A 14,281-nucleotide genomic window follows, 5' to 3' on the forward strand; every position below is an offset into this window, starting at 1 on the left:
CATTAAGATATCTCAAAAATTAAGGGATTAGTTTGCGTTCAATCAGACACACACGCAGATGGACGGTGAGACAGAGGGACCGACATGGCTAAATCAACTCAGCTCATCATCTTGCTCCTTTTGGTTTATTATTGTTGGGCCTATCTCTTTTCCTTTAGGACTCAAAATTTTGAGATTCGTAACAAACTTAATATACCATTTGATTTTCATGAAAGGTATACAAATAAATACAATGCGAGATAACCTTCGAAGATATTTTGGGCCGAGCTTCTCTTCTAGTTTGCGGGGTGCTCCTTTTAGTTCGTTCTACACATTGGCGGGACGGGACATACATGTTTTAAGCAGACTCATGAGGAGCTTTCCATGGCGGAAATACACTCAGTGTGCTAGGCGGGCGAAGCACGCATCCACCACACCACGGCGGGCACAACATATTAGCTTCTAGGAAATAGCAGTGCGCATCTGCTTCTTTTGTTCATCCTCTAGAAGTGAGTTGGTAAATGAGTTGCTTTTTCTGAAGCGAAAAGGCAATGTTGTACAACGGGGGATTTATCATGAATTTTAAACAAACTCCCATTATCTCGAAATGAAAGCACTGCAGCAATCATCTAAAGAATAAAATTGGTATGGCCCTCTAGATACTGGAGAACAGCATCTGTAAGATCTTCTCACTACCTTTTTTCTTCATCTACTATGGGGTTATAGAAAGTTCAACACCTCCACAGTTAAAATCAGCCCAATAAAATCAAAAACGAGGATGATGTCATGATTTAGTTTTATTTAATGCTTTATTTTGCGGATTCAAATCGATTTCGAGGCAAGCTCGAGAAAATTAATTTCAGCAAGAGAACTTTTGTCTACCTTCACTACCTTTCACTACCTATATGTAATGGCCAAACGCCGATGACTCCAAATTAATGGAGGGGGCTGGTCTGATGTTTACTGTGTCGATGCAGAAATAAGTAGGCCACCGCAGTGTCCTTCAGGAGGAAATTGTAGCCGGGAAGAAAGCAGCAGAAATTCTGGAGGAAGCGTGCACCACTCGATGAATCAACGGTAGAGGTTCCAATCCGTTCGGGAGAAATCAAAAGGAGTCAGTAATTGCATAGGCTACATAAAGCAGGAAGTACGGGGATGCAAACGTTCTAAGATCAAGTGCAAATCCTACTACGTTAGACTCACAAAGTTTCTTATACCTCAAAACTTAAGGCTGACGATGGACATTTTAACTGGATGTTGCCTTCTGGCGTCACATGCTTGTAAGTCAGGCCTCGTCTGTAATAGCAGATATATGAAATGAGAGCTGCAGGAAGGAACGGTTGAGCAGGTTCTGTGTTCATGCCTTACGCTCGCGAGATCAAGGCTCTAGCTACTAGCATCGGCAGAGCTGCCAGGGGCCGTACCATGTTTTACGATCCGTGATCGGAATGCATTTTTTAAACCTCAATAGGCCTAAAATGGTGATCCGGATTAGTGAGATATTTGAGCTAGGAACAATGCGTACACAACCGTGATCGTATACCACGATTCGGACCCAGATCTCGAGGAAAATATTTAGCCAGGTCATAGAAATGTTCTAGTATTTGCAAAGAGAACGGAGTTCCTCTATAACCCACGTCCTGGTGCCTAATTGGATTTCTTCCGTTTGGTCGTCGAACAAATTCTGGTATCACCATCTACACATTCAATCTATGTGAGGTTTTTATTGACCGGCCAGTTCAACTGAACGTAACCTATATGTAAGTACTCTTCGATTTGGACGAAACTATTCCCAATAGGACAATTTACCAAGGCTGCATAATGATGTTATACTATGTTCAAACAGAAAAATAAATTGAGGCTATTTCGATTTAAATTGAGTGGTGTTCTTACAAGTCTATTTAGCTTACACAATAGTAATTTGATAGCTGGTTGGCTCATCTCTACAGTAAGAACATATATTTGTTGAGACTTTCAAAATGTGCGTGTTGGTATTAGGTGAATGGAATGGAATGAAAACATAAAACTTTGAAATTTTTGTGTTTTGTAAGAAAATGTGTTCAATGTTTTGGTTTCATTTTGATTTTTCCATCTTCTTTTGACAATCCCTACTACAGTGACATAAAATCAGCTGATGAGATGAGCCAACCATATAGTTCAGCCATGCGTAACTGATTTTTAAATATACTCAATAAACACACTTTACAATGTTGCATTTGCAGTTTGAAACAATTTATTAAGAAATTTGTTTTAAATTGGCAATTTATTATTACAATTTATTGTATGACAAATTGCGTAATAAATTGCCCAAATAGTATAAATTGCCAATTTGGTGTGTGTGAACCTAGTATTATTCTTTTATCTAAAAACATAATAATATTTTTGTTGTAATTGTCTTTCAACAATTTCAACGTTACTTTTTAAAATAATCATAACAATAATAATGATAAAAAATTATTGTTAGGCCTTGAGCTCGATTCGAACCCGCGATCTTAAAATCAGTAGGCCGATATAACAACAAAAATTGTTTTTAAAATATATAAATTTCGATTTGCTGATATCAATGAAACGCTGTTTACAAACTGTAAGATGGTTACTCTGCAAACTGTTAGTGAATTGTATTATTGTATTGTACTAGATTACGAAATATATGATATTGAGAATGAATGCAACTATGTAAAAGAGGAAGAACGATGATGATCAATTTCCGGTTGGTATAAAATCATGATCATAAAATGTCAAACTATGTTTATGTTTACATTTTTTGTTTATTTACTTTTGTTTACTACGCAATGTTTGTTTAAACGTTTTGCAAATTTGTGTAAAATAAAAGGAATTTAACTATTTAGATTTCTTTAAAATGGAAAAGTGATATCAATGCAGGATAATAGGGGAGAAAGCGGGTGTTAAGCTTTGCACAGTCCCGCAAGATCCTACGCAGAAGCGAAATGGAGACAACGCTTATGGCGTGCAGATTCCTCAAAATGGTTTGATTTGCATGCTTCTTTTTCAGGCGTTAGACCTTTTTGAGTAACGCAAATAGTATATTTAATGCCCAACTCCATGTTTGACTACCCAAAGCCTTCAGCAAGCGTCTTTATTATTAAAACAACAACAACATAAGAGGTTGATTAATCGTTGAGTAAACGATTCTGAAGTAAATCACAATTGGTGAAGATAAATTGAAAGTTATGATTTGAGGATCAGTGGGGTAACTTTCTTATGAAGCCCATACAACTTTGTTTGAATTGAAAGACCGTTTTATGTAATTTGGGTTAGCGAATAGCATCTCTAATATACAAAGACTCGATATATGATAGAGAAAACGTTTTGATCACTCAATCTTTGAGTGTTTTGACACTGAATGGGTCTTTAGCTTTTAGAGTATCTTCATTAGTTGACTTTTCACAACATGGCTTTTGCAAGGGTAAGTCTACCGTGTCCAACTTGCTTGAGCTTACAACCTTTGTATCCAACAGTTTTAAGACTAATTGTGAAGTTTATGTTATTTCTACTGATTTTAGTAAAGCATTTGATAAAGTTTCCCTTTGTATACTGTTATTCAAACTTAATCGGTTAGGATTTCCTCCATTGTTCCTCTCTTGGGTTTCTTCTTATTTGAAGGAAAGAAAACAAACATTTATATTTAATAATTGCTGGTCTCGGTTCATAAACGTAACTTCAGATGTTCCACAAGGCAGCCACCTTGGTCCAGTTTTGTTCCTGTTATTCATTAATGACCTTCCAAGTGGTTTGAAGTGCTGCAAGCCGTTGATGTACGCTGATGATGTCAACCTTGTAATGCCTATCAAGCGGATTTGAATAGTCTAGTTGATTGGTGTAATGTAAACGCCATGTCACTAAACCTCCCTAAGTGTAAGTTCATGTGTTTTACAAGGAAATCCTTCCAAACCCATGATTATGCTATTGGCGATTATTTAATTAAGCAAGTCACTAACTTTATTGATCTAGGAGTTACAATGGACCCTTCACAGACTTTTAAATTTCATATTGAATCTTGCGTGAATAGGGCTAAAGGTACTTTGGCTTTCGTTAAACGTTGGTCTAAGAAATTCAATCACCCATACGTTACAAAAACTGTTTTTATATCATTGGTCAGGCATATTCTCAGTATTAAAAAATGTCATTTAACTACATTAAATTTGTAATTTGAAATGAAGCAAAAAACGCTAAACCATGATAATACTCTATTTTAAATATGAAAGTACTAGTTATTGGAAACTTGTTTGCAAAATTGTGATTTGATCATTGTCTTTATATATACATATGTACTCAAATTTATTCTGTATAAATTTTATTAGGTAAGCGTCTGTCCTCTATTACCATCAACACCAGAGAGGGTAAAGAAGCCATCGAATATTCTAAATCATCTAAAGCAGTAGGCCCGTCCCTGAATGCCTCACAAATTGAAACTGGTGAGGGCGGTACCGCTACTATAGCTTCGAAAACCAGCTAACGTACGAGTTTCATATCGTCCGAACTCTCTCCTATCGCCAGTAGTAATTTCACCAAAAGCCTGCGACTTGCCAATCATCAGCATGGCTTTCGAAAATTGCTTACCAACCACTGCTCTAAATGACATCAACACACAAGTAAATTGCGAAATGAACCAATACCCCATTATAAAACAGTACTCGAAGCGATAGACTTATCAAGACCTTTGACACGTCAATCACAGAACGTTGCCGCTGGACTTTAAAGTATCTACTCAATCTAAAAGGTGGACTGCAAATTATCTGTCTGTGTGGCAGTATGGTAGTTTTAGTACTTTTTTATTATAATTATTATAAGCTTTTATTTAGTTTCACTTTTGATGTCTGTAATGGAATCTTGCAAGTTAAATTTGATACACTTACCGGTGTCCGATTGAGCTGAAATTTTGCACACATGTATAACTCCGATGACAATGCAATATTACTTTGTTAGAATGCGATAAATTAATCGATAACAGAGTTATCGGTAAAGATTTGTATTTACTTTGGCATAACAGCCTAAGTCCCATACAAACCCGCCGGTACCTATCCGTGGATTGTGATATTTGGACGTGGTGAATCACGCGTGTTACGCGTGGTGAATCTCAACGCTTTCGAAAAGCGGTGACACAACCCTCTGTTGTATTTCTGTGTATAACCAACATAGCTGAATTTTTAAGGCTGTTTAACTCTGTAATCTTTTCTGTAATTTATTTTGCTTTTGGAAAAATTACCTATTTGAAAAAAGCTGGCTGAAAAATATTGGCATAACAGCTTAAGTTAAATCAGGAATGGAAAATCTTGGAAAATTTGAGCAGATGTGGCAATTTCGCGCGTCCGTTGAACGAAATATTGACAATATGCTGATCATCGCTAGGAAATTAGCGACATTCCATCAACTAAGCAGCACTTTAGCAATACTACTCTTATTATTTGGCCGCTCAAACACACAAATATTAATTGTGCATTAAATCTAAAATATACAAATACACCATAATAATTTACACGGCCAAAGCCATAATAATTCACACGGGTCATCAATTCTTTCTCTGATTCAAAATCTGAACTACCAGCGCTACCGTCAACAGCTCAGTGTCATCATTGCCAGTAGCGCCAATAACACCAAACTCGTGCCTGACACACAAAAGTCGTTTCACTCAATACGCACTCACTACTAAGTAGCGTCAAAAATTCGCTTGGAGTCATTTCGTCAATGAGCTACCATTGAGCTAGCACCGCATTGGCGCTGGCGCCATGCAATTTACATCACTAAAATTGCGCGAATGCCCAGGCTCATGACTTCAATACTTATATTTACAATGCTTTAAACTTTAAATACACCTCTGAAGTTGCTGCGCATAAAATGTGTACTAATAAATTCCAATACGCATTATACGCAGATGTAACTGAAATATGTGTTTTTGTTTCACCCCCTATACTTATATTTAAAGCTTTTCTAAGAACAAGCTTCTATTACTTGTTCATAAAACGAACTATTAAATCTTGCAGTTTATATCACAGTCCTAATTGTTCTAATAAAAGCGTGTTACATTGCGATAGCAAGAAAATGGGATCCTAAATGTTCTTAATAGAACAATTAGGACTGTGATATAAACTGTAAGATTTAATAATTTAGGTGTAAAGTTTTAATGTTAAAAATATATAATTATGTACAATATAGAATTTTTTTGTCGCAGACGAAAAAGCCTAATTATCGTTTAAGCTTACAATGAACTTATAAAGTGTTATATTTCTTTAGAGTCAATTTATTGTTTACTTTTTAGTTAATTTTATTAACCAAAATAATAAAAGCTTATTTTTAAAAAAGTTTTTTTTTTTCTTTAATTTTATTTCAAACCGACTCAAGAATTCTGTTAAATTCCTCTGCCCGACACAAGATTTCTGCTATCACTACTCAGAAAGCAGGCATGCTTAACGAACGAAACGATATCATTTCGTTACGATAATCAACGCTAATAAACGAAACGAAGTCACTTCGTTTCGTATATTAACGTTAAGATCGTCAAATTAACGTTAATTTGTCAGAAAGTTCATCTGATAACAAAATTCTTGTGTTGGGCAGAGGAATTTAACAGAAAAATGAGAGAAATATGAGAGTAGAGAAAATAACTGTGAATCCCCATGGCCCCCATGGTTGCTTTCAAATTTCAAAGAAAATAGCTTTTAAATAACAAATCATCTCATCATTCCGTTCTTGTCTTTTCGCGCGAGTGGACGTGCAGTGTCATCCTCAACTCAACGTCAATTTTCGGGCTTTTTTGCGTTGAGTGGAAAATATAAAATAGGCCTCAAGGTTGGCTACTTTGCTTCCCTCGGGCGTTTTGGCGGTGTTAGGAGATGCAGTGCCTCCCTGACCTGGAGTTAGGGTGGTTTTATGCACTCCTAATAGGAATCAGTGACATTAAAAAATGGCGTGGTGCCAACTAAAAACCTAACCTCAAAATTATAAATACATACATAAACTAACGGAAAACTTGGCGTGATGCCATAAAAATCAAACGACACTTGGCAACAAGCCACTGAAAATTAATGTTCATATACACACATACTAATGGAAATAAAATTCTCGGAAATAAACGGGACAATTTAACGGAGTAACTAATAACGGGATTGAAAATATCCTTATTATATACTAATGTACAGTCATGTACACATAACCAGAATAAATATAAAATATAACACCTGATAAGACGATAATACTTTTACAAAATTTTACAATAATTACCAAAATTGGACAAAAAACAACAATGGAATGGACTGGGGAATCTGTATATATTATATTAAAACTTACCTGATTATAAAATATAACACCTGATAAGACGAAAATACTTCAAAAATTAAATAAACGGAAAATAATTACCATAATTGGACAAAAACAACAATTGAATGGGCTAGAGAATCTGTATATATTATATTAAAACTTACCGGATTATACAAATTACTGGATTTTAATCATACAACCATAAAGTGATATTGGAGTTTGGAAAATTTAAACAAAGAAAGTGGACAAAAATACCAACTTAAACTGAAAATAAACAAAAATTTAAACTATTGTGATATGAAGATTTGGAAAAATATCAACAAATTAAAGACCTTTACTAAATTAAATTGGACATAAACACAAATTTAATAAATAACAAACATACATATAACTATAATTTGAAAATAACCTGGCGTGGTGCCATGAAAAAACCAGTTTACAAAGCACTTAGTTAAATACAAATAGCAAGCTACTACACATGGTTCTGGCCAGTTGGTATTACCATTGTGTACTAGTGGAGCCTAAATTACTTACATACTTTGGAAAGTTAATCCAGAAATTAATCATTTTATGCATTGGACAATAACCTGGAACTGGGACTTTCAAATATAAGAAGGTCCTCCTCCATGCAATCAAATCTCCAAAAAAAAAAAAAAAAAAAAATCATCTCATCAAGCATCAAATCAAGAATATAACAAAAGACGAAAATACGCTTATTTCATTGAGTTTAAAGCCAGGGTTTTTCTCATTTAGGTGGCCGTAAAATTATTAGCAATGATGACATGATACGAAACATTCATTCTCTCTCAATTCGTTTCCAGGAATGGGTCTTAAAGTTCATTCAATTGTAAACATTGGTTCATTCGATTGTAAACAAACTTCACTCGTTTCCAAGAATGGGTCTTGAAGATCAGAGTTGCGTAAACCGCGCAAAAAAAATTCCAAGAAAATCGGTGCGTTTTCATTATTTTTCATTTCAAGTGTATTCAACTACATAAGCGGATCAAAAATTTGTAAAAAAGGTACAAGAAATAACAAAATTAAATGAGCTGTTATATTAACGCACGAAAAGAGATAAGTACATTTTATCTTAGCTATCAAAAAATTAAATTTCACGTGTTGTCACGGAAAAATTTTTAACGGGTAAAATAAGCTTTTTTTTGTATTTGTGATCCTGAAAAAATTCGAGTTTTTTGATATCCCATTTGACAATCTTGAGTAAGTTTTCGGTGAAAATCATAAATTAAACCTTTACCATGTAAAATACCCCAAAGTTATTCCGAAATGCCCAAATTTGATTTTGAGGATGATGGCATCTATGGTCAATGTTATAAAAAATGCACATTTTCACGCGCTCTCAGAGAGCGAGAAGTTTTATATCATGTCATCATTGATTGATTATTAGCACGATATGGGGATAAAAGTAGCGGACAAAAATCTTTATACGGTATGTACGTTACTTTTAATATTTACTAAGGCATAATTGCAAATGTTAATAATTTTTTGTATCCTGCTCTGATTCCACGTGCACCCGCAGCCGGCCCAATAAATGCCACAACTCAACGGCTTTCTATTGGCCATTTACCGAGTGGTCCTGCAACTGCTAGTAGTCAAGAATAAGATCTACGCTTGCGCCAGCGGTTTAGCAGCACCACACTTACAACAACACTACGTCAGTTGGCTGGTGTACGCAGCTCGCCAGCTGCTACTGGTACATCAACGTCAATTGGCGGTCCAACACTTTTACCACGTGTACCGTTACCAATTACACCGCAACGGCGACCATTAGATGTTAATGCAGGTATTTTTGCTGGACAAGAGTTACGTAGACGTACACCCTTTCCAATTGTCAATCAGCAGGGTAAAGGTGTGCTTGAACGTATTGGTGATGGGCCAAAGGATCGTTTTCCTAGCAAAGAGTGCTATGCACATAATGGTGAGTGTGAATAGAATGAAAGACAAATTTTATATACATTGAACATTTTGTATTTAACAAATACATAGGCATGGCTTTAAAAGAAGACTTTGATTATACCACATTTCGTTGCGCTATTTTGCAATGCATTAAACCCAGCACGAAAAACACGTCCCATTGCACCATCGCTACCTGAGCAGCAATACTCACCATTGACGTAACATTAACTCATCATCATCGTCAGAAAGCGATAACGGTTCGGAAAATGATGGATGATGGTAAGTTTGTAAGTAAAACTTTTTATATTGTTCGAATCAAATCCAATTAACCACTTTAACGTAAAATGTATTCCCGATAGAGCCTGTCGGCGAAATGCCAACTGCATCAACAACAGCAACGCCACGTATTTTATTGACTGATGCACCCAATATAACTATTACAACAGCAACACCAATGGATATATCAAATACACAAGTTGCAGTAGAGCGTCAACACGAGATGGGAGCAGGCGATGCGCCAAGTGTAGCTGCAGAGGGGGTTGTTTATGAAAAAGGGCAAGTGGACGAGGTAGAAGAGATGGAGATTGAAAACGAGAATGAGCAACAATCAACGCCTACGCCAGCAAGAGTTGTTACCAATTTACAAGCGTTACATGCTGCTGAAGATGAAGAAATTAATAGACTGCAAGAACGTTTCGCAAACTATATACCACACCACTTGCAGGGCCAACAGAGGAGTCACTTCCACATGCTAAAGAAGTAAAGAAGACAACAACATTGAAGAGCACCATCTTGCGGATAATCTCGATGAGTTAAAGAAAATAAAATAACATTAAATACGTGGTCAATACAATTTTGTTTCCGGATAATTTTTAAATTAAATTAGTTCAATGCTAAAAGCAAATATAATTGAATTTAAAATTATACTTATAATGCATGTTTGTACATATTTTTAGGTATTTTAGAGAAAGAAAATATTTAAATGATGTGCATTGATTGTATGAATTAATTTTTATTGAACATCGAGAAAGAAAGAAATCATATCGAAAAAATAAAATGTCATATTTTAAATATAAACATTTGAACTTTCAATTAATCGCAAATGTCGGCTATGTATGTACTAACACAATTGCTATAAAGTGAAAGCAACAAAATACAGTAGCGTAGCTAGCAATTGTAAATAGACGTATAGACGTATGTAGGTATTTAGACATGCCTCTGCATGTAAATATTACTTGTGAATTGATAATTTATAGTTCTAGGTGGAACCGCAATTGTATTTATTAAGTACTGAAATTGAGTATTATACCCTCATAAGCTCGTTACCACATATGATGGTTCGACCAGCAACAACACTTCCCAAGGCAAGTCGGTTCTATGTACCGGAGCGACTCGGGATTTTTCCCGACCAAGGACTGTCATTTCAGTGTAACCCCACCCCACCAGCAATACAACCTTGCGAAATTCCGTCTAGATACATATCTACGGAGCTATGACGTTCGCTCTCCCCGGTTGTTGTGAACATTATTAGGGTGGCACAAAGGGTAGGGGCGTACAAGTCACACAACCAAAGTCCGATGAAATTGCAGTTTCAACAAGGATGGATCAGAGAAAAACAGGTGTTAGAGGCGTTGGTTCCACATTCCAATTGAAAAGATGGTTGGTGTCATGTGGGTTCACGTTACAAGCAGTACATACATTATGCATTTCGGGGCTGATTCTGAATATGTAAGAGTTTATCCTGCTATTAAAGTGGCGCGCGTCTCCCTAGAGAGAGTGCGTTCCTCTTCTGCGAGTTCTGTGTGTTTGTCTTTAAGAACTGGGTTCACAGGGCAATTTTCCTGCCAAAGATGTTCGAAGCCTTTTTGTGCATATAACTGAGGGCTTGTTTGTAATTTTTTCTTCATACGGCTGTGTTTTCAGGTGCCGTATTTCCTCATAATGCTTGCGGAGATGATATCTTAACCCCCTGAGAGGTGTTCCTTTTCAATCAGCTGTCTGTTGGGATGTCTAAGTTTCTGGGTATTCAACAGTAACTGTTTGGTTAGCATTTCGTTTCTCTCCGTAATGGGAGTATTCTCGACTCATTATGTAGATGTTCTGGGGACATAAGAAGGCAACCCGTGGCGGTTCTGAGGGCAGTATTTTGGCAGGCCTGTAGCTTCTTCAGGCTTGCCCACCATATCGTGGACGCGCAGCATGCAATCAGCGTTTCTTTGTTGTTGTTGTTGTAGCGATAAGGTTGCTCCCCGAAGGCTTTGGGGAGTGTTATCGATGTGATGGTCCTTAGCCGGATACACATCCCGTGCGCTCCGGGACCACAACACCATTAAAGTGCTGGCGCGACCATCTCGGGAACGATTTATGTGCCACATTAAACCTTCAGCCCATCCCCTCCCTGCACAGTCCCTTGAATCTAATATTTTAGTCGCCTCTTACGACAGGCATACCTACCGCGGGAATATTCTGACTCCATAACCCGCTGGGGTTAGCGACTGGTGTGGTAACGACTGGTGGTCGGGATTGCTACTGTTCGCACATCGGGAATTGGAGCTCCTAAAAACAGCCGAAAAAACTGGAGGCTACCTGTGTAACTAGAGGCATGAGTATTAAAAGAACCATAGCAACGGTAAGTCGCCTTTGTGCGTGACCGCATGGGAGCCACAAACTACGCCGAAATATACAAACAAAAGTGTGACCATTTTATGTATCTCTATTTCTTTTCAGCAGACGCTGCACTTCCAAAGACCGGGGTTATGTTCGAAGCCTCTCTGGAGTAAGTGAACGAGGGACAATCCCTCCGCAAGGAGCTACTCCGTAAACCTCTAATCCACATATACTTACGTAGTTGCTAACTAATTTTAATCTCTTATTTAAATAATTATATGGGACTGCATTTATTACAGTTTATATAATGTTATTTAGTTTTATTTTCTGCTTATAACTTTTGAGGTGAAAATTGGCAGGATTTTCAAAATTAGTTTTATAAAATATATTGTTGCAACTCATACATATTAAATGTTGCTGTGTTTCAACCCAAGTACATGCCACAATCCCAGGTATGGCTTTGTACGTTTCTTGAACTAAACAAGTATCCATTTGGTTATCGTAGCTGAAACGCAATTGCGCCACCTGCTCTTCATCTGTAAAATACAAGCAACGCCTACGTGGTGCATATACGTTATGACTATACTGTGCTCTTGTATGGTGTTGCTTAGTTGTGAATAATACAAAATGTCAATGCTCCACATTGTAGAAATATAAGACGACGGCGCTCCTCGCAATCTATATTAGTCGCATATGCGCATAGCTGGTGTATATCGTACTCACAATTATTCGATTCCGATAAAGCTATAAGTAGGAAAATATACTCGTCATATATATAACAAACTTTATTTTAGTATAGCATTCCAAGTACCTACAACCAAAGCAAAGATAATTGTGGATACCGTGAAGATATGCAGCCATTGTCTTGTAGTTAACTCCATTTCGCCCTTTAATAAATGGTGCAAAAAGTCCAAATTATCCGCTGTTACTTGTTCAGATACGAGCGTATAACGTTCACTTTCCCACGAGCAGTTGAATATATTTCTATCATCAAACGTTATATCACAACGCTGTAAAAGTATGGGTACACTTCGACCTACATCTGGCACATCGCGATACATTTCCAATGTAAGTGCCTTTTCACTTGCTACGTAACGTATACAGCTAAATCCTACATTGGGTGCAGGAGCCATACAACGTACGCCACCTCCAGTATCATTTAGCTAGTCAACTGCATGTATTCTTGACCGCTTCGCATAAGTAAGAAAGCATTAATTTCTAGTATGAATATAACGTTCACAATTTCTCCCAATGGCAACGGCAAGCGCACCTTGGTCAAATTGATTTTCTTTGTACGTCGCGCTCTTTTGAATACAAAATTAAGCAAATATTCATCATTCCATGTTACAAAAACCGTCATCCAGCATCTGTACCATGATTGGTTAAGCGAAGCGGCTGGAATAGTGTATCATCGTCAACAGACCACAGCAGCTTTTTTCATCCTCGTTATCGGACATTGCAGTAATATAAATAACAAAGAAAACGTCAATAATAAACAACAGATGATTTTGACAGCTGAAATGTTACCAGTGTTGGTTGTTAAATACATGCAGGGAAATTTTAACCGAGTTTGGCGTTCTTTTCGCACTCGCTTAGAATAGAACGCGCATATATGCGAGCACGAAAAGAACACTCGCTTATTCATCGAATTACATTCAAAGCAACAACACTAACTCGGTTATTTTATCCAGTCCTCGCGAAGTCGGCTAATCAATAACCGAGTTGAGAGGTAGTGTTGAAAATAGAAAAAATTGCTCTATTGTGAATGAGGTTTAAAATACACCAAGGAAATTTTTTGACATTTAGAACTATCGCAGCCAACTTCACTCAAAAAGCGCAAAACAAAACAAAACAAAAATTGTAAAAATATTTCATTTTACAATTAAATAAAACGCAAAGTAGTCATTTTTTTGGTGGAGGAACATTTTTTTGGAACAAAATGGAGGAAAATCAAAGTTATTTAAGTTATGAAGATTTAAATGGTAATATATTACGCATTTTGCCCTCAGTTGTAGTTGTTGTGTAGTTAAATTAGCGGCATCCATATTTCAAGATGCGGCGTGAGTTTGCAAATGATCTTTTAGATAGGATTTGTAATCACAATGCATATTGTGCCCTTCCATCCATCCATAGTTACCACGTTCGTCCACGGCACAGTATCAAATTCTGTCCGGCAGTTAAATTGTGTTCATTCCGTAGCAGTTATAAGCGCAGTATTTTGGCTGGCCTGCAGCATTTTCCAGTGTGTGTTTTTTAAGTCAGGCGCTGAGACTGGTGACGTGAGGGCCATGAGCGGCCGGCCAAATGGTTTGTAAGCTGATAGTAGCATTTCTTTGTTCTTCCCACAGGTGCTGCCGGCAAGTGACTTGAGGATCTTGTTGCGGTGTTGTACTTTAGAGACAATTTCGGAAGCCTTGAAGGTAAGAGTGTTGTCGAATGGTACAACCTCAAATATTTGCGTCATCTGTTGCTTTCACGTCGTAAACAGCGTGGCCGTCGACTTGGC

At 37.0% G+C, this 14,281-nt stretch overlaps 1 protein-coding gene and 1 pseudogene across 3 annotated transcripts; one reads left to right on the plus strand and one right to left on the minus strand.

Annotated features, from left to right (window-relative positions):
• The first annotated feature begins 6,677 nt into the window (after positions 1–6,677).
• LOC137233646 (uncharacterized) lies at positions 6,678–10,220 on the plus strand. Of its 3 annotated transcripts, none has more exons than XM_067756849.1 (5): positions 6,678–8,007; positions 8,076–8,701; positions 8,792–9,190; positions 9,259–9,447; positions 9,528–10,220. In XM_067756849.1, the coding sequence occupies exons 4-5, from the start codon at positions 9,435–9,437 to the stop codon at positions 9,929–9,931; spliced, it is 417 nt and encodes a 138-aa protein (XP_067612950.1). In that variant the 5' UTR covers positions 6,678–8,007; positions 8,076–8,701; positions 8,792–9,190; positions 9,259–9,434; the 3' UTR covers positions 9,932–10,220. The 3 variants fall into 3 exon arrangements, with proteins under 3 accessions (XP_067612950.1, XP_067612951.1, XP_067612952.1); XM_067756850.1 differs by having other exon boundaries at positions 6,678–7,087; positions 8,660–8,701; XM_067756851.1 differs by having other exon boundaries at positions 6,678–8,701; positions 9,259–9,455.
• Positions 10,221–12,075: 1,855 nt separating this feature from the next.
• Positions 12,076–13,324, minus strand: LOC137254297 (uncharacterized; annotated as a pseudogene).
• Between the last annotated feature and the right edge of the window lie 957 nt (positions 13,325–14,281).

The sequence above is a fragment of the Eurosta solidaginis genome, chromosome 5 (genome assembly GCF_040869045.1).
Source record: "Eurosta solidaginis isolate ZX-2024a chromosome 5, ASM4086904v1, whole genome shotgun sequence".
Classification (NCBI taxonomy): Eukaryota; Metazoa; Arthropoda; class Insecta; order Diptera; family Tephritidae; genus Eurosta; species Eurosta solidaginis.